Source organism: Lipophrys pholis (genome assembly GCF_963383615.2).
Source record: "Lipophrys pholis genome assembly, chromosome: 9".
In the NCBI taxonomy this organism is placed as follows: Eukaryota; Metazoa; Chordata; class Actinopteri; order Blenniiformes; family Blenniidae; genus Lipophrys; species Lipophrys pholis.
Genome location: NC_137639.1, coordinates 1,496,445 through 1,517,630, shown reverse-complemented (window position 1 = coordinate 1,517,630; position 21,186 = coordinate 1,496,445). Strand labels below are relative to the sequence as shown.

Genomic DNA, 21,186 nt, shown 5'->3' with positions numbered 1-21,186 from the left:
TACCAAGTCCAGGAGAATAAGGACTGGGAGTCATGACACCAGGGAGGAAACGTTGTTCTGATTGGTCCCTTTTTATATGGAACAACAAAGTTTGGGTTTGAAGTGAATTTGTTTTTCCGACTCTGCAGAAGTATCTCAGGGAGGAAAATACTCGTTATCAACGCTGAAGCATCCTGAGTTTCTGTCTGTCCTCTTCTGTTTGTCTCACACACAAACAAAATCATTCTTGCGATTCGTGAATAGGTGATGTTCATAAACACACACACACAATGTTTCTCTCGCTCGCCCACAGGACCGACTCTCTCTCAGATTGAATTAAGCCAAACTGTGTTAACTGATGATCCTCAGTGTGGAAATCCTCTTTGGTCTGTTTAGAGAGATGCACTTTTTGCCTGAGCGGGATTATTGATATGATAACTGAAGCCAGTGCAGACAGAGACCTCCTCACCTCATGCATTTCAAACATAATTCTTTCTTTCAAGGCTCTATTAAAGCAATCTGGACCAGCGGCTCATTTGAACTGGATTGAGTAACGCCGGCTCCCAGCTCCTCCTGCTTTCCCTCCTAATGTGTAGTCAATACTGAGTAAACACCCACGCTTCAATCTGCTGCCGCTCTGCAATATGACTGATTCTCACCAGCAGTGAGGAATACTCTTTGACAGTGTGTGGTGGGATTCCTGCACTGGCCTGTTGTGTCTGGCTCGTCCTGCAGAACAGTTCTATCTGAATATGAGGCGAATCTGCAGAAAGTCAAGAGGCTGTAAGCAGCAGTGTGAGTAAGAAAGTAACTTAACAAACATCTGGGGTCACAGGCTGACAATGGCCCTTTTGAGGGTGGTGTGCTGGTCCCTGGTGGTGTGCTGGTCCCTGGTGATGTGCTGGTCTCTGGTGGTGTGCTGGTCCCTGGTGGTGTGCTGGTCCCTGGTGGTGTGCTGGTCCCTGGTGATGTGCTGGTCTCTGGTGGTGTGCTGGTCTCTGGTGATGTGCTGGTCTCTGGTGGTGTGCTGGTCCCTGGTGGTGTGCTGGTCCCTGGTGGTGTGCTGGTCCCTGGTGATGTGCTGGTCTCTGGTGGTGTGCTGGTCCCTGGTGGTGTGCTGGTCCCTGGTGGTGTGCTGGTCCCTGGTGATGTGCTGGTCTCTGGTGGTGTGCTGGTCTCTGGTGATGTGCTGGTCTCTGGTGGTGTGCTGGTCCCTGGTGGTGTGCTGGTCCCTGGTGGTGTGCTGGTCCTTGGTGATGTGCTGGTCTCTGGTGGTGTGCTGGTCCCTGGTGATGTGCTGGTCTCTGGTGGTGTGCTGGTCCCTGGTGGTGTGCTGGTCCCTGGTGATGTGCTGGTCTCTGGTGGTGTGCTGGTCTCTGGTGATGTGTTGGTTCCAGATGGTGTGTTGGTCCCTGGTGGTGTGCTGCTCTGATTGGCTCGTCAGCCGTCATGGTGCACAGGAAACAGACATTAACCAATCAGATCAGTGGATGCAGTGAGGATGTTTATCATCCTCGTGAACAAAGAGGCAATCTGGCTCTTGAGCCTGCAGAGTGGTGCATTATGGGGGATTTGGAAGTGGGTGCTGACTGAATAAGAAGAGAACTCTGGATGGCCCTAACCCTAACCGGGGGAGGGGGGGGGGGGGGCCTGAATGTAAACACACACCAGGCAGCCATGAGCACAAAACGTCTTTACCTGTTCCAGTTCCTGCTGTGAGCAAACCCTTGAGACAAAGTAATGAGACAGTCTGAGGTCTGCCATCCTCATGTACCTTCCCCTCGCCCTCCATCCTGCCCCGGGGCAACACTGGCTGCAGACCTCAGGCCTCACATGCCCTGCAGAGGAGAAGAAGAGCGAGGAGCATGTAATTGATGAAGAAGCTTTCATCCCTGATGGAGACCGTCTCCCACCCCCTACATGGTACCGTCACATCACTGGGCAGCTCCGTCAGTGACAGGCTTCTCCACCCTGTCTCCACCCTGTCTGAAGGAGAGACTCCGCCGGTCCTTCCTCCCTGCTGCAGTCAGACTCTTCAACCAAGCCTGCTCCCAGGAGACCACTGCACACCACCACCGGACAATATCACTCCACTCCAACTGGGAAAGAAGTGGTGCTATAACTATAATAATCTATAAGAACGTATTTACTATGTAAAATACATCCACCCCCATATTCTGTACATGTCCACACTTATAGGCACCGTGTGCATGTTTTTATTATATTGTATTTTTTATCTGCTTTTTTAGTTCCTGCTATGTGTACTTCTTTCTCTGTACTATCCTGCTGTACCACTGCACATTTCTCCACATGTGAGATAAATAAAGGATATCTTATCTTATCTTATCTTATCTTATCTTATCTTATCTTATCTTATCTTATCTTATCTTATCTTATCTTATCTTATCTTATCTTATCTTATCTTATCTTATCTTACCTTATCTTATCTTATTCCAGGGGAGATCCGTCTTTTATACGTGTTACACAGCAGATGTGTGTTTCGATGGTGTAGGTATGTGGAGAGGAGGGTGGAGGTGCTGCAAGAGAGGGAGAGGAGTCACACACACACACACAAATAACCTGTCAGCTTGGAGAGAAAAGTGGAAAATACCTTCAAACGTATCAGTTTATTTTTGAAATCACAGAGAAACAATGAATTAGACCCTGTAACCCCATTCTGGTGTGTGTGTGTGTGTGTGTGTGTGTGTGTGTGTGTGTGTGTGTGTGTGTGTGTGTGTGTGTGTGTGTGTGTGTGTGTGTGTGTGTGTGTGTGTGTGTGTGTGTGTGTGTGTGTGTGTGTGTGTGTGTGCACAATGTGCTTTCCTTTGAAAGTATTTCTTCAGAGGGTCAGAGTCACTGACGTAGAATGAAAAGTCCAGTTTCCCGTCCTGTGTTGCCCTGCTCTGTGCTCTGTGCTCTGTGCTCTGTGCTCTGTGCTCTGTGCTCTGTGCTCTGTGCTCTGTGCTCTGTGCTCTGTGCTCTGTTTGAATGTGTGCCTGTGAGTCCGACGCCACGTCTGGTTGCTCATCAGCATCGCCAGCCACAGCCAGAGCAGATAAAGAGGCATTACCATTTGGTCACATGGATATTTGTTTTAGTGATGAGAAACATTGGTTCTGATTCTCAGAGTTTAGTGAGGCTTGGGTGGTGAACCTCCTCTGGACCCTGTAGGGACGTGATGTCAAACCTTTTCATGTCCTATACTCTGTGCCTCAACAATAGAGAACCAGAACATTTAAATTTAAAAGTTATTCTGGCTGTATGTTACCCGTCCCCCACACTCAAGATGAACTTGGTCTGAATGTGGAACCTGAAGTGAAATCTCTTTGACACCCTCTGACTTACTTATTCAATGTCTTCACGTTATTTTAGTCCCGGGTCAAGAATTTTAATTTAGTAGTAACAGATCATCATCTGGTTCCTCAAATAAATCAAAATGTTACCGTAATAACTTACCTGGAATGAGAAATGTGTGTTTGGTTTCTGTCTTCAGTCTTTTAAATCTTCCTTTTAACATGTTTTCAATGGAGTTGTTTTAGAAGTCGGACCATGGACAAAATGAAGGATTTGAGAAGTTTGTTGGGAGGTGTCTCCAGTCAAGTGGTCCAAGGTTGGACCAGCAGCCGACCAGCTGCAGGCCCTCGGAGGCTCCTTCAGGCTGGGGGGAAGCGAAGACCAGCCTGTGTGGTCCAGACCCAGTACCTCTGCAAACCACACTGGTTTTAATGGAAAGTGTCTGGAGCTGCAGAGCTGCAGAGCCGCAGAGCTGCAGAGCCGCAGAGCCGCAGAGCCGCAGAGCCGCAGAGCCGCAAGCCGGTCAGAGTGGGAACGTCCACCAGCAGAGCACTGGTGGGAATAGAACAGGAGAAGCAGGAGGCCTGGGGTAGGTCCGAATTGTCCCTCCTCACTCCTTAACTATCGACTTTACCTTAACCCCTGGATGACATCACAGGGTTAGTGAAAGGTGTTAGGAAGCTTCCTGAAGGAGTTAGTGAAAGGTGTTAGGAGGCTTCCTAAAGAAGTTAGTAAAGGTGTTAGGAAGCTTCCTAAAGGAGTTAGGAAAGGTATTAGGAGGCTTCCTGAAGGAGTTAGTAAAGGTGATCACAGTGGTGTGGCAGTCAGACTTTCACTTAGTGACGTCATAATAAAGCGACGGCGGCTCAAGTTAGTGACGTCTGCCATGGTGGGGAAAGAACTACAAGTTTCTGAAAATGGACTACAAAAAGGTTCCGAGACTAAAGGAGGTTCTAAAGGAAGAATCAGTGGTTCCTAGGCTAAAGGTGGTTCTAAAGCAAGCATTGAGCCTCCTTTCTTTTGCTCATTGAGAATTCAGACAGTCCTTATCATGGCCGCCACACTAAACACTTCAGGGGTGAAGGACAAGTCCATAGATAAGGAGACAGGAGGGACAATTCAGACGTACCTCTGGTCTGATGAATGTTTTCTTCTACATCACATGGTTGGTTTCCCTTTCCTCCCTGACCTGAACCAGGGTTTGAGTCCCTCCCACTCCCTGCCTCTAATGCTCTAACGTGTCGCTGTGTGACGTTCCTGATAATGGTGGAGCTTGTTTCTGGCTGCTAAGAAATCTTCCTCCATGATTAAGAATCACTTGGATTCGTCAGGTTTGCAACTGAACGTGTGGATCAGTTGTGAGGTGTAATGGAGTGTGAGAGCATTGTAATGTATTGTGGATGGTTGTGGTCAGTGACAGGGTGGCGCGACGGCCCCAGCTTCCATCAGTCTGGCTCTCAGCCGCCTCCTCCTGGCTGCTCCCCTCCAGAGCCCAACCAAGCATGCCAGCTCAAACTTCCCCCGGCTGTCCAACGCCTGCGCCGCCGCACAACGTGGCTGAGATGGTAAATATCTCTTCATCCTGTTCTGGTGGCGTCAGTATGCTGCTTCCTTCAATGTTCTACTGGGACGTTTTGGATCCGGTCCTCCACCTTGAGGGATTCCAGCTGCCTAAACATGGACGCAGCCTCACACACATCGGACTCATTACATTCAGAAACAGGTTTCAGGTGACTTGGCCTGCAGTTTCCCAACATCTCACTGCATGGACACTGTCCAACCTGTCAGTTCTTCATTTTCATTTATTTAAAGTCCCACGTGAAGCGATCATAAGAACCAGCGCTGCATGGTTCCTCTAATGAGTCCAGTAGAGCTCAGGTTTACCTTGGACATTTTTAAACTGGGCTGTTTCTGCAGTCATTCAATGGACTGACACGTCTTCCAAAAGTCCCACACAGAGACTCTGGAGACCTGAATGTCTGAGCATGGACGGTCTGGTTCTGAGCCTCTCCAACTCGGAGGAAGAAGAATGGATCCTTTCATATGTGGAGGAATCAGGGAACGTTGTTAACAGATCCAAGACGTCTCGAGGGTCTGAAACACTGAACCATTCCTTTACCTGGGGGGGGGGGGGGGGGGGGCTGTCACCTGTGCTGTCATGTTGGTTCCACTCAGTGAAAAGAGGACGGGGTTTTCTCTGAGGAGGCTTTCCTCCTGGGGGGCCACCCAGTCTGCAGAACCCGAACCCCCCAGGTCCCACCAGCACAGGCTCACACCATCTAGAACAGGGGTGTCCAACCCTGGTCCTTCAGGTCCCATTCCAGTGGGGGTTCCACACACTGCCCTGCCCTTACTGTCCACAGTAAGTTGGAGAACTACTGCTGAATGTTTTCACTCTTCATGAGTTCAACAAGTCAAACGTTCTAAACTCAAAGAAACAACAAAGTCAAAGAAACTACTTTGATTCTGAATTCAATTTAGTAGAACAAGAATCCTACATGAGCAGGGAGAGAAGACAGTGGAACACACAACAGGAACACACCTGCGGAACCAGACCCAGGAGGAGAACCTGCAGAACCAGACTCAGAGGAGGAGGAACCTGCAGAACCAGACACAGTGGAGGAAAAACATTCAGAACCAGACTCAGTGAAAGAGAAACCTTCAGAACCAGACTCAGTGGAGGAGGAACCTGCAGAACCAGACTCAGTGGAGGAGGAACCTGCAGAACCAGACTCAGTGGAGGAGGGACCTGCAGAACCAGAGTCAGAGGAGGAGGAACCCGCAGAACCAGACTCAGTGGAGAAGGGACCTGCAGAACCAGAGTCAGAGGAGGAGGAACCCGCAGAACCAGACTCAGTGGAGAAGGGACCTGCAGAACCAGAGGAGGAGGAGGAGGAGGAACCTGCAGAACCAGACTCAGTGGATGAGGGACCTGCAGAACCAGAGGAGGAGGAGGAGAAACTCGCAGAACCAGACTCAGTGGAGAAGGGACCTGCAGAACCAGAGGAGGAGGAGGAGGAGGAGGAACCTGCAGAACCAGACTCAGTGGAGGATGGACCTTCAGAACCAGACAGGACAGGGTTTGGGTTTTCTGCTGTTCTGGTTTGAGGATAACGTCTTCACTGGAAATCAAATGATGCAAGACTCCACTACGTTAAGTTGGTCAACAGATATATTTTTCCTATAATTACTAGAATTTTTTTTTACATGTCACACAACATGCCAACGTATTTGTGAAGTGAGGTGGTTGTTAGATTAGGCCAGCGGGATTCCTGGGGCTGTGGTTCCCTGTAGGAGGGAGTGTGAGCAGGGAGCGTGAGCAGGGAGCGTGAGCAGGGAGCGTGAGCAGGGAGCGTGAGCAGGGAGCGTGAGCAGGGAGCGTGAGCAGGGAGCGTGAGCAGGGAGCGTGAGCAGGGAGTGAACGGTGACCGTGAGCTCATGCAGAGTTGTGGAAATACCTCCGTACTGTGGCTGTCCGTTTAGCTCTCTCTACAAATTCCTATTTCTGTCCTGTATGAACCGGATGCTGTGATCTCTGCATCCATTAACCCAGCACATGTTGGAAAGGAGCAGGAGATTGTGATCTTGCAGACTCAGAGTGATTCAGGATGTTTTCTTTCTACATTCCAGCAGCCTAAAGGTCTGAGCACAGGCTTCGGTTCCCCCGCAGGAATCTGAGCTCCACGTTGTTTACTACAAATGCTATCTTTGAAAATGTATGGTCCCACTCAGCTGTAATTATGGCTCTGCTTCTAACCCGCACGTCTCTTTCTTTCTGGCTCTTTTTCTGGGTGCAGGTCGGGCGAGTGTGGTGGAAACTGCAGTGCTGCAGCCTGAAATGGATCCTGCTGACGTCGCCCCTCCTCCTGCTGTCCCTCACCATCTTCCTCATGGCCGTCACACTGCCCCAGCCTCTGCCTCCCTCCAGTGTGGATCACCGGCCGTCCCGAGCTCTGAGCTCTGCCGAGGACTTTGTCAGACCTGGGCCCGGGGTGGCAGAACCCGCCTTCGCCAATCCTCCTCCTCTTCACATCCACAGCAGGGCCTGGAGAAGCAGCGAAGGTGGGGAGGAACCGACATCTCCACCACAGCCCAGACCTTCTGGGGGAAATGACAGTGGGGACAAAAAGAGCTTCCCAGGGAGAAGCGGCTTTAACAGACATAAAGGCAAAAGCAAAGGCATCGCCTCCAAGAGGAACCTTCCCTTCCAGTCCAGACGTCGGCACCAGCAGCGACTCCTGGAGTTTACGGTCAACAGCACCCAGCCACAGCGAAGAATGAGGTCCAGGACAAAGAGTGAGAGAGGAGCTGCAGACCGGCAGGCGGCCGAGCCTGCAGACAGGAGAGCACACGCCCACACCCAGAAACATGAACCTCGCCGAGGAGCAAGCAGACCTGCTGTCAGGTTTGGTGAGGCGGCTGAGGCTCAACTGTTCAGTGTGCATCTCAAGAAGCACCTGGACCAAAACCCCTCGCCGGTGGAAAAGAAGCCGTGGTCAGCAGGTGGACCGAAGCCTTCGTCTGCACAGAAAGACGATGGCGGCTTGTGTGGGAGCTTCAGGGAGCAGGACTTCCCTGACAGCGACCGCAGGAGGATCCGGATGAACAGGGACCGTCTGCCTTGGTTCAGCAGCGAGGACGTCCAGAAGCTGGAGCTGCTGGCCGGCGGGGAGGTGGTCAGCAAGGCCAGCGTGCCGGCCCACGGCCAGGTGCTCCAGGTGGGGCTGCATCCCGCAGCAGAGCCTCAGGTACGCTGTGTGACAGTCGCTCAGGGGTTAGAAAAAGAATGCTTCGTCCTCTACGTCTGAAGACAAAGTCTCCTCATCAAAGCTTCAGCTCACAAATAAAACATTATGTGAAGGCAAGGATTCCCCCCCTCCAGCCATATCTCCTGATTTAAAGTGCAGCTCTACTGAGGACAGTTCTCATGGTGAATAAAGACCAGCTGTTATAAGTGTATTCAGTCCTACTATGTCATGTTCTGAACCCCGACAGCTTCGTCTTGAGTAGAACAACTACAGCCATCATGACCTTGCAATTTAAACTTTGTCTTTTTGTGTATCTCAGAGTACACGACCTGAAAATGTTGATTTCTTTTCCCAAAACCAACAATTCCTCCAGAAAGTGTCTGTAATCTCAAGATCAATCAGATTGTAATGAAACCTTGTGGTGTGAAATGTCCAGGAGCTTCTCCTGTTGCATTGTGGGACTTTTCCCAGACCTGTGTGACCAACGGTCCTCATGATTGACTCTCCTGCCCGACACAGTTATTTGATGTATTTTTAACAGGAGATGACAGACCCCTCAACTGACTCAACTGACCTGAACTCACTTTCTAATCAGCCCTGTTTACCACAGTCAAACCACAGGAAATGGATCACACAGGTGAGAGCACAACGCTCTGATCCAAAAGAAGAAGAACTCGTGAATGAGTCCACCACCATGAAGGGCTTTCTTACAGGTCCAAGTGTGTTCTCTGTTTCTCTATGAGTCAAAACAATGGATTATGGGTTAGAAAGAAGTGGGAGGAAGATGCTCCATAATCTGCTGATCTGATTGATTTCCAGGCCACGTTTACACATACCCAGTTTTAAAAAAACTGATATTTCCCTCTCTACGTTTAAAAAACAAACCTTGATTTACACAGACCCTCATATCCACCTGGTCCAGAGCTGCTATGGGCAGCCAGACCTGTAGGGGGCAGTGTAGCGAGAAGTATGAAGCCTTGATAGCCAATCAGAATCCTGGAAAAAAACAGGACGTCACGAATTGTGACGTAAAGCTCCGCCTCCACGCCTTTAGATGCAAACAGAGACACAGGGTACGTCTGAAAAGTCCCTCCTGTCTCCTTATCTATGGACTTTACCTTAATCCCTGGATGACATCACGGGGTTAAGGAAAGGTGTTAGGAGGCTTCCTAAAGGAGTTAGTAAAGGTGTTAGGAGGCTTCCTAAAGGAACCAGTGAAAGGTGTTAGGAGGCTTCCTAAAGGAGTTAGTAAAGGTGTTAGGAGGCTTCCTAAAGGAGTTAGTAAAGGTGTTAGGAGGCTTCCTAAAGGAGTTAGTGAAAGGTGTTAGGAGACTTCCTAAAGGAGTTAGTGAAAGGTGTTAGGAGACTTCCCAAAGGAGTTAAGGAAAGGTGTTAGGAGGCTTCCTAAAGGAGTTAGTGAAAGGTGTTAGGAGGCTTCCGAAAGGTGTTAGGAGGCTTCCTAAAGGAGTTAGTGAAAGGTGTTAGGAGGCTTCCTAAAGGTGTTAGTAAAGGTGTTAGGAGGCTTCCGAAAGGTGTTAGGAGGCTTCCTAAAGGTGTTAGTAAAGGTGTTAGGAGGCTTCCGAAAGGTGTTAGGAGGCTTCCTAAAGGAGTTAGTGAAAGGTGTTAGGAGGCTTCCTAAAGGAGATAGTAAAGGTGAGCACGGTGGTGAGGCAGTCAGACTTTCACTTAGTGACGTCATAATAATGCGACGGCGGCCATGGTGGGGAAAGAACTACAAGTTTGTGAAAATTAACTACAAAAAGTTCATCTGGGTTCTAGATGATTTCAAGTGGTTCTAGGCAGATTATTGCTTTGGTAACTTACATGATCTGCTCCTTTTTCAGTCATCCTGAGTTTCCCTGAACGCTCCAATGAGCGGGTTCCTTTAAATGTTGTCGCCGCAAGGAATTGTGGGGGAACATGAGCTGGTCTCCTTTGGTAAAGGAACCATCAGTGGTTCCTAGGCTAAAGGAGGTTCTAAAGGAAGCATCAGTGGTTCCTAAGCTAAAGGAGGTTCTAAAGGAAGCATCAGTGGTTCCTAGGCTAAAGGAGGTTCTAAAGGAAGCATCAGTGGTTCCTAGGCTAAAGGAGGTTCTAAAGGAAGCATCAGTGGTTCCTAGGCTAAAGAAGGTTCTAAAGGAAGCATCAGTGGTTCCTAGGCTAAAGGAGGTTCTGAAGGAAGCATCAGTGGTTCCTAGACTAAAGGAGGTTCTAAAGGAAGCATCAGTGGTTCCTAAGCTAAAGGAGGTTCTGAAGGAAGCATCAGTGGTTCCTAGGCTAAAGGAGGTTCTAAAGGAAGCATCAGTGGTTCCTAGGCTAAAGAAGGTTCTAAAGGAAGCATCAGTGGTTCTTAGGCTAAAGGAGGTTCTAAAGGAACCATTGAGCCTCCTTTCCTTTGCTTATTGAGAATTCAGACAGTCCTTATCATGGCCGCCACACAGAACCCTTCCGGGTTGAAGGACAAGTCCATAGATAAGGAGACAGGAGGGACTTTCCAGACGTACCCTCACAGTTGATCCAGATCTCAGCTCCTGGTTTATGTGTAAACGTGAAGCACAGACGCAGAGGAATATCATTTCTTCAGATACCCAGGTACGTGTAGACGTGGCCTGAGAAATTCTTTGTTTTGACAGTTGATGCTTTATTTCTCTGCTCAGGTAGAAACGTATTTTTCTATGTTTGTAGCGTAAGCGAGTCCGTTGTTGGCGTAGATACCTGGAACATCATGACTTCGGTCCTTTGACCAGGGGACGTTTATCGGTGAAAAGAAACGCTGGATCCCTCCTGGGAAAAGTCCAGAGTAAAGTACAGTCAGTGAAATCAGTGTCTCATTGGAGTCTTGGGATTGATTGAAGGATCTACGTCTGGTCAGTGGTTGTAGGAAACAGTAAAATACTTCAAGATCTGGAGATGAAGGTTCTTCATTACTTGTTTTAATGTATTTCTTTAATTAACTGATTTCTTTGTAAAGTATGTGAAGTGAACTGTGTTTGAATGGTGCTCTATAAATAAATCTGCCTTGCCTTGTCTATAATCTGATGTTAGAAGAGGAAAATGCTCTACAATATGATGTTAGAGGAGGAAGATGCTCTATAATCGGATGTTAGAGGAGGAAGATGCTCTATAATCTGGTGTTAGAGGAGGACTGTGCTCTATACTCTGATGTTAGAGGAGGAAGATGCTCTATAATCTGATGTTAGAGGAGGACGATGCTCTATAATCTGATGTTAGAGGAGGACGGTGCTCTACAATATGATGTTAGAGGATGACGATGCTCTATAATCTGATGTTAGAGCATCGTCCTCCTCTAACATCAGATTATAGAGCATCGTCCTCCTCTATTATCTGATGTTAGAGGAGGAAGATGCTCTATAATCTGGTGTTAGAGGAGGACTGTGCTCTATACTCTGATGTTAGAGGAGGAAGATGCTCTATAATCTGATGTTAGAGGAGGACGATGCTCTATAATCTGATGTTAGAGGAGGACGGTGCTCTACAATATGATGTTAGAGGATGACGATGCTCTATAATCTGATGTTAGAGCATCGTCCTCCTCTATTATCTGATGTTAGAGGAGGACGATGCTCTACAATATGATGTTAGAGGAGGAAGATGCTCTATAGTCTGATGTTAAAGAAGGACGATGCTCTATAGTCTGATGTTAGAGGGGGGAAGATGCTCTATAGTCTGATGTTAAAGAAGGACGATGCTCTATACTCTGATGTTAGAGGGGGGAAGATGCTCTATAGTCTGATGTTAAAGAAGGACGATGCTCTATACTCTGATGTTAGAGGAGGAAGATGCTCTATACACTTTCAGGTGTAGTTTTACCTTGATAAATATTTGTCATTATTCTCCTCTGTCCTCAAACGGGACATAATCCTGTCTACTCAGATTGGTATTTCTTTTGGTAACATGTTTTGCTGATTGTGATTGTTTTAAATCCTGTATTTTGTTGGAGGAAGACGCTTTATTGTGGCGGTCCTGCAGCTCACTGTGCTTCATCCAGACTCCACTTCACTAACATGCAGCTCAGGAAGGGAAAGTCCCGTTTATTTAGGGCTGCTGAAGCGTCACAGTCACTGTGGATTAGGATTAATACTGTCGTGTTGCTGTGACACTGATGTTCCGTCTGCTGGAGGTTCACTTCAGATTGATTCATGAATGGAGGCTTTACTTTAAATTTAATCAATTATAAATACAAACACAGAACACAGTAAAACTTTAAGATGCATGAGAAAGAGCAGGAGGAAACATCAGGTCAATTCTTCTCTTTTAAGTCTATTTGTCTTTTTCAGCCACAGACTGACTGCAGTGGTTGGCGCTCTCGCCGCACAGCAGGAAGGTTGTAGGTTAAAATCCTGGTTCTTTCTGTGTGGAGTTTGCATGTTCTCCCTGTGTGTGTGGGCTTCCTCCAGGTTCTCCAGTTTCCCCCAAAGTCCAAAAAAACTTGCACTGGGGGCCCTTGAGCAAGACCCTTGTCCCCCCAGCTCTCCAGGACTCACTGAACAAGAGATTATTAATCTCAATGTGACTCTGACTGAATAAAGGCTAAAAAAGAAAAAAGAAGCACAGAACCAAACGATGCGTCTGCTTTGTGTCTGAGTCGAGTTTGATGGCTGAAGATGGTTTAATTTCCTGATTCTGTGGCTCGATTCAATGAGCTTGACAGAACAATCAGTATTTCTGTGGCTTTTTAATACATTCAGAAGTTTAATCTGACTGGTGAGTCTGCTGGATTGAATTTTGGAGTGTTTGGTAATAAATTCTGATTTGACTTGAATCACATTAATCTTTGTGGAAGTTTGAAGACTTGAATGAGATTAAAAGTACTTTTATGATTGTTTAAAACATGTACAGGGACTGGGTGGAGGGCGGAGCCTCAACAAGCCAAATCCAGATGAGACAGCATGGAGCTGGACGAAGTCCTCAGCAGGTCCACCGGAGTTTGGTTTAAAAAACAATCTGCAGCAAAGTCAAAGTCTTAGAAGGGAGACGAAATGTCATGAAAACGTCAGTCCATCATCTTTCGTTGTGAATAAAAATCTCAAATCCATCTTCTTGTTCCGTCTGTCCTCCGTCTGTCCTCCGTCTGTCCTCCGTCCCAGACGCCCTCGGCGGCGGGAGCAGCAGACCGACCATCGTCCGGCCACGGCGAGCGCTGCAGGGCGGGGCTCTGCTGCCTCGTCAAACGCACCAGCGACTGGCCGGAGGTCCTGGCCTTCCACCTGGACCGCGTGCTGGGCCTGAACCGCAGCCTGCCCGCGGTGCTCCGGGCCTTCCACAGCCACATCCTGCCCTACCGCTACACCGGCGGCGCCCCGAGGCCGGCGGTGTGGTGGGACCCGGGCATCCGCCACCTCGCCGACAGCAACAACGACCAGAACTCGGTAGCGCTGGGCTGGGTCCGGTACCAGCAGCTGCTGCAGGCCCACTGCGGGACGAAGACGGACCTGAACTCGACCCCCTGTGTCGGCGTCCAGCATGCAGAGTGGGGGCGGCTGGCGCTCTTCGACTTCTTACTGCAGGTAACGGCACACATTGGTTGTTTTGTCCAGTTGGTCAGGAGGAACGTCTTCTCAGCGGGACGGAGCGGTGAGACAGGGAGACGGGAACTTGTTAGCTGCTCATGTAGAGGCCAGAGGAACTTAGAAGAGGAGGTGGGGCCACAGGAGGAACTTAGAAGAGGAGGCGGGGATACAGGAGGAACTTAGAAGAGGAGGTGGGGATACAGGAGGAACTTAGAACAGGAGGTGGGGCCACAGGAGGAACTTAGAACAGGAGGTGGGGCCACAGGAGGAACTTAGAACAGGAGGTGGGGCCACAGGAGGAACTTAGAAGAGGAGGCGGGGCCACGGCAGGAACTTAGAAGAGGAGGCGGGGCCACATGGTGCTGCGTTAGGGTTACGTGCAACCTGCAATAAACCAATGGTCACTCAAGGCCACAGTACATGGATTATTTATTTTTCTCTTTCTGGAAGAGAGAACCTAACGACCCCTTTGTCATTAGAAATAAAGGCTGTATGTGAAATCTGAACAATGAAGTAGTACTTCATTTCTGTGCAGTTTAACGAGTCAGTTTATTAGTTGGCCGACTTGTTCATCTTGGGCTGGAATCAGTAAAACTGCATTAAACAGGAGTACTGTCAGTTTGGAGGTACTATCCTTCAGTTGGTTCTCACGCGGTACGGGAGCTCAGACGGTGGACGGGTTCCTTGGCAGGCGGATTGTTCCAGCGGATGTTTTGCATCACAGTTCTTCTCCCTCCACAGCTCGCTCCACTTCCAACCTCCAGCAGTAATCTGATTTGTTCTGTCCACACACTGAGAGCAAATGTGTATCTAACACCACTCTATGGTGTGTGTGGGTTTGAATATGAATAACCCATGAAGTAGACCCCCCCCCCCCCCCCCCACCCCCCCACCTCTCTGTGACGGGGCCAAGCTCTAATAGCCTCCTATCGACCTGCTGAGAGCGTCTCTGAACACTTGTTCCTACCGGCTCCTTTAACACCTCCCCAGGCCCTGATAGCAGGGAACCCAGCACCACAGGCTCAGGAAGAGCGGTGTGAAGGACCCCCCACCCCCCCACCTCCCCACCCCCCGGCGTGGCGGTGGACAACGCCCCGGGGAGGATAGCATGACACTCTCTGTTCCAGCTGCAGCTGCCTGTGACGGACACCCCAGATCCTTCAGAGGCTCCAGTCCGACCCCGGACTGATGATCTCTGACCTCCAGGATGTGGTGCAGTACTGAAGGTGGCCATCAGAGGGAAACTACTACTTCAGAAAAACTTCCTAATTAATACAAAACTATCTTCAGATACATATTTCACATAAATATGAATGTTTGATCTGAATGAGGCCTTTTGTCTTGAAGTTGAAATCTTGAGTGGTGTTGTGCAGTTTGCACATTTTGGAAACGTTCCGACTCCGTCTCCATGGAAACGCTGGTTCTCACACACACAAATCCTCCTCATCATGCATGGGCACTATGGACGCATGTGTGAGAAACGTTCTTTGTGTTTGTTGCTCACGGTTGAATTTCACAGCACTTCTCCACTAAAGGTACTTTTACTACAAAGTCCTCTGCACACGTTTTTCAACCAACACCCGACACTGACGGGACCAAACCCACCAAAGACACTCGAAAGAAGCGTCAGTGTTTCCAGATGCTCCGTTTCCATGCTCAGGTGGTTTAGTTCATAAAAACAGCACCTACCTGTGGCCGTACATGAAAGCAACACCTTCTCTGCCGTTTCTGAAATGAAGATCATTTTTAAAACGTGGTTGTGTAAATGTGAATCAAACGTGCAAAAGATTAAAAAAAAGAAAAGGGTTTTCATCTGAATCGTCATGTAAACGGGGCCTGAGATGGTAAAGTGGGTTTCCTCTCAGTTTCAGGTTCACATCTTTTAAAGCAGCCCAGGAACAGAATCTTTCAAAAGTGTCACGTAAGACAATTCTTTTTAGTGAAAATCCCTCTACAGGTTTTGCTCATCGTCAAATCGTTTCATTATAATTTATCGGTTAGGAACGTTTTCCTGGTCATGACCCAGACCCCCCCCCCCCGACTCTGCCTCTGATTGGCCGGTAAACAAAGACATTAACCAATCAGATCAGTGACTGCAGCGAGTACGAGCCAATCAGAGGCAGCGTAGGGAGAGTCATGGCTTCACCATCCTAGGGGAAATCATACTGTTGAGTGGTGCATCATGGGGGATTTGGAGGAGGTGACTGCAGCACAATGAACAGCAGCTGACGGCTGCTGAAACAGTGGGAAACAGTTTGAATGTTTCAGTTTCAGGATGGATGGACGGTTTACTTCATGTTTTTTTAACCTCCATCCATCCATCCATCCATCTTCTCCACCGCTTGTTGCTGTTGAGGCTGGCAGGGCGCTGGAGTTGATCCTGGAGCTGCAGGAGACTCCGTCTGTCACTGGGATCCAGCAACTGACCTTTAATCTGTTAGAGGGTCAAACTGTTTGCTGAGAAGAAAACAAGAGAAGCTTCACAGGCTGCACTTTACTCAGCTTGACTGACAGCAACACTGACAGCAACAACACTGACAGCAACACTGACAGCAACACTGACAGCAACAACACTGACAGCAACACTGACAGCAACACTGACAGCAGTGTTGCTGTCAGTGTTAACAGCAACACTGACAACAACTCTGACAGCAACTCTGACAGCAACACTGACAGCAACAACTCTGACATCAGCAACAATGACGGCAACACTGACAGCAGCAATGGTGGTAGACAGACACAACTAAAGGAAGAGAGTTGGAGGAGGTGAAATGGGGTCTGGATTAGTAGACATGACCTTTATTGACCCACGGAGCCACAGAGTGTTTTATCTCCGCTGGATATGCAGATTTGCAGTTGGATAATAAAAGTATTCTAGCAAATCAGACCCAGAACCCCCGGAGACAGACACACACACACACACACACACACACACACACACACACACACACACACACACACACACACACACACACACACACAAATGAGTCGTTGGCAGCTCGTCCAATCAGTGACGACTCTGCTGTCAGTAGTTACCTGATGTTCCTCTTGTGTTGTGGTGAATTAGGAAGTGTTTTCTGAAGTTTATAGTGTTTTTCACTTCCAGATCACCATAGTTTTCTTGATTTGGTAGTGTTTTATCTATTTAGTAGTGTTTTATTTATTTAGTAGTGTTTTATTATCTATTCGGTAGTATTTTTTTCTATTCGGTAGTATTTTATCTATTTAGTAGTGTTTTCCTGATTTTGTGGGGTTTTTAGGATTTGTTAGTGTTTATGAAGTTTGTAGTATTTTGCACTTCCAGGCCACCATAATGGAACGTTCATGGAAACATCATTTATCACAGTATCACTGTACTGTTTGGCAGCATTGGGACAGTTTGTAGGGCAGAGCGTCTTCAGCCGCTCCACCGTTCCTCCCTGGAAATCAGTTTTCCGGTTCCTCGGCTGAGTCCTGCAGGAGAAGCAGCTGCAGGAGACTCAGTGGAACTGGGAAAGCAGGAGCTGGTACTTTTGTCTGTTCTGGTGGAGAACAAGTTTTATTGTAAACCAGGACTGTCGACTCTGTAAAGTCACGTTCAGTGTAAAGTCACATCAATGAAACATCTAATGTCCTGTGAAGACGAAGGATGAAGCAGCTGAGCTCCGTTCTGAACACTGAGTCACTGTCTGAGCAGAACCCTCCTGTTGACTTTGGAGTAACGTGTCATTTTACTATCAAATGTGACTCCACAATAAATCCACCTGGGACAAGGCTCACACCAACCCTGTGGGCAGTGGACATTTATTCTGTGTAAATTCCAAAGTAAATGCAGTACTTTTGTTCTCATTTTAGACAGAACTTTGAAGCTTTCTCATGTTCTTGAACAGACGTTCTCTGTTTCTAACTCCAGCAGTAGTTCTCCTGTCTATGCTTCACACCCAAATACCAATTTTAACGCCAAAGTGTGAACGCTACAATCCTGAGCCTGCCTCAGTTCTGATTTTTCCGCTGCATCTGGATGTTTTTTATGTGTACTCACATTAGAACCAAGGCTCAGTTTACAATATACAACTTGTCAAGTTAAAATGAACCGTTTTTGCTTTGCAGTTTCAGAAAAGACATTTTCAACGCAACGTTTTGAAAACTATGTCTGTTTCCACGGAAATGGCAAATGTAGTTTTCATGTTGGGCCACTAGTTGGCACCATTGTTAGGAAAACACAGACATTCTAGTGGACAGTCCACCAAGATGGATTGTTATTACAGTGACTGTCAAAATAAAAGAAACTAAGTTGGATTGTTATTACCGTGACTGTCAAAATAAAAGAAACCAAGTTGGATTGTTATTACCGTGACTGTCAAAATAAAAGAAACCAAGTTGGATTGTTATTACCGTGACTGTCAAAATAAAAGAAACCAAGTTGGATTGTTATTATGGTAACTGTCAAAATAAAACTACCAAGATGGATTGTTATTATGGTGACTGTCAAAATAAAACCACCAAGTTGGATTGTTATTACGGTGACTGTCAAAATAAAACCACCAAGATGGATTGTTATTACCGTGACTGTCAAAATAAAAGAAACCAAGTTGGATTGTTATTATGGTAACTGTCAAAATAAAACTACCAAGATGGATTGTTATTATGGTGACTGTCAAAATAAAAGAAACTAAGTTGGATTGTTATTACGGTGACTGTCAAAATAAAACCACCAAGATGGATTGTTATTATGGTGACTGTCAAAATAAAACTACCAAGTTGGATTGTTATTACGCTGACTGTCAAAATAAAAGTACCAAGTCCAGGAGAACATGAACTGGGAGTCATGACACCAGGGAGGAAACCTTGTTCTGATTGGCTCTACTGAGCATGTGCAGAGGAACTAGTTACTGCGGCCGTGGTGTGTTTCTGCTATTTAAATTGTAAATGTTTTTGTGTCTTGTTCTCTGTGTGCATGTGTGTGTGGTTTCATTACAAAAAGAAATAACAGTGCCACCTCGTGGCTTGGCATGTTCATTACATCATGTTCCGTGCGAACAGACACTGTCCGAACTTTGCCGTGTAAACGGGAAACGTTTCTGAAAGAATAACAGAAATATGACAGGTTTTAACTTCAAACGTTGCCATGGAAACGGGGCCTTAGCTGGCGACTGTGTGAGCGTACGTGAGCTGGCTAGTTTTCATTTCATTTTATTAAGATCCCCATGAGGTCCTGGTATCTCAGCTGCTTTTCTTCCTGGGGTCTCATCAAATTCATTACATGCATTTTATACACTTTTCTTTTACACACACACACACACACACACGCACACACACACACACACACACACTTGTGGAAGCTCAATATGAGAAAACATTGGAAATCATAGCACATATATTCACAGGGTTGCATTTTTTATTCTTTTATTTATTTTTTCTCCATCTCTCTTATGTATTTGAAAAAAATATTCACCTATTGTATAATTCAGTTCCTAATCGTATTTGTTGCAGTCCCAGATATAAGCGCATATGTATTTGTACATTCATATTGAAATCACAATACAAAATATATATATATGGTCATAAGAACAAAGGGGAGGGGCTCCGCCTCCTCACTAATCATCCTTCCATTGTTTCCAATGAAACCAGAGTTTATTGTGTAAAAAGGAAAAACTTTCATTTCTTTAGAAAACCTTGTTTGTTGCAATACCTTCCATGCAACCACGGCTGGATGTGATACTGTACGCTGTATTTTCTTGGCTCTACATGCAGCAGCACAGTCCTCATGTCACTGTTTGACTAGAAGTTAGAGAATCACCAGAATCTGAGAGAAAACATCATTTATTATAAATTACTTTGAGATTTTATGTTCAAATAATAATCCTGATAAATGTTATCAAACAGTCTTTGCCAGTCAGCCAGGCGTTGTTATTACACTGGTTCTGTAAGGACGTCCCAGAACAATGCCAGCTGCTTCATTCTGACCTGTGACCTCACTAAGGGATTTTCACTTGTGAAGCATGGTCCATGTGAGACAGTACTAGTGAGTGAACTGGTCATTTGGTCGACCATTGTGGAAAGCATTTCCTACAGTGTTTGAGCATGCCCATACTCCCACCCATTTTTTTGTAATAGTTTATTTATGTGACTGTTCCATGATGGCTTAGAATCAACTATAACCCCGAATAATGTAGTTTTTTCTACTTGTTCAATTTCTTCCAGTGCTAATATTAATTTTAATTTGCTTTGGTTTGTTTTCAACATATATTGTGACTCAATTAACCTACATTCTGTTTGGTCAGAATTGATCACCAACCTATTGTTTTGAATCCACTGCCCTGCAACAACTAACTCTTCATTTAGAATGTGACTAAGTTGACCTGCTGCAGGTGCAGATGCATATAATGTAGTATCGTCTGCATATACAGCCATAGTAGCATGTTTTAGTACCAATGGAAACTCATTAGTAACAATGGAAAACAAAAGGGGTCCAAGACAACTGCCCTGGGGCACTCCACAACTCCTTCTGCCAACCTCAGGATAGCTACCATGGAAGTAAACTTTAGATTCTCCATTACTGAAGTAACTTTCTGTCCATTTTAAGGCAGATGATTCAGATCTGTAACGGCTCAATTTATTGAACAAGATATTTTGATCTAAACCATCAAAGCTGCTCTTCCATCTAAAACTATGATCCCAACTCATTTGTGATCTACTTCCTGTCGCCAGTCGTCTGTGGTCTGAGTGTCGCTGCTGTGGACTGACACTATTTATATACATGTGGATCATTTGAATTTCGTCCATTTCTCTAAAAGTATTCTTTCATTTGATCATAGTTCACTTTGTCCTTGATTCTGCTTCACGCAGGGAACTCAGGTCTACAGTTTGTACCTGAAGGATTCCTTGATGATTCTGGAGAGCAGGATTATCCTGGTTTACCAGCAGTAGTACTTTAACATGATTTTCAGTTGCTGTCTTAAATAGGAATGTCCAGTCTTTATCATGCATCATCCTTTTTATCATTTCATATTAAAACTATTCTTTTCTGGCCAGGCTCCACGGCATTCCTCGATTGTATCTTTAAAATATGGGCTCAGATTATTGGTGATTTCATTTGTTTTGGTTAAATAATCCTTCATTTGATTCCAAAAACGTATTTGTCATTTTTTTGTTTCTTTCTAACGTTTCATTTAAAGTGCCCCATATTTTTGCATCTAATTCATCATCTTTAACACAGTGTGTGTGTGTGTGTGTGTGTGTGTGTGTGTGTGTGTGCGTGTGTGCGTGCGTGCGTGCGTGCGTGCGTGCGTGCGTGCGTGCGTGCGTGCGTGTGTGTGTGTGTGCTCTCCTCATCAAACTGTCACCACGTCCTCATTCATCCCATTCGGTCTTTTATTTTGACGAAGCCACGATCAGCCTGGTTCACTGAGATCATCTGCAGGAAGTCGTGCTGAGTTGCATCCTCACTTTGTACTTTCAGTGTGTATTTTGAAGGCTGAGAATACTACCAAGTGGAACTGCTGGAAACAGTCACTGCTACTTCCTGTTCCTTTGCTGACTGTTTCTGCGCCACCGACCCGTTTAAAGAAACCTGGTTAATCCTCAGAGCAGCAGGACCACGAGGCCCAACCGGGCTCAATCATCAGCGCAGATCGCAGCACTGACGGAACTGA

The 21,186-nt window shown here is 46.7% G+C and overlaps 1 protein-coding gene across 3 annotated transcripts in view; it reads left to right on the top strand.

Moving 5' to 3' along the window:
- gask1a (golgi associated kinase 1A) overlaps positions 1 to 21,186 on the top strand; it is a 53,482-nt gene that overhangs the window by 19,894 nt on the left and 12,402 nt on the right. For all 3 annotated transcript variants that reach the window (XR_013935593.1, XM_080470829.1, XM_080470830.1), the window contains exons 2-3: positions 7,071 to 8,021; positions 13,130 to 13,549. Coding sequence is in view for 2 of the 3 variants with exons in the window: in XM_080470829.1 (XP_080326955.1) it covers positions 7,071 to 8,021; positions 13,130 to 13,549 (1,371 nt within the window). In the remaining variant the exon portion in view is untranslated. The remainder of the gene's footprint in view (positions 1 to 7,070; positions 8,022 to 13,129; positions 13,550 to 21,186) is intronic.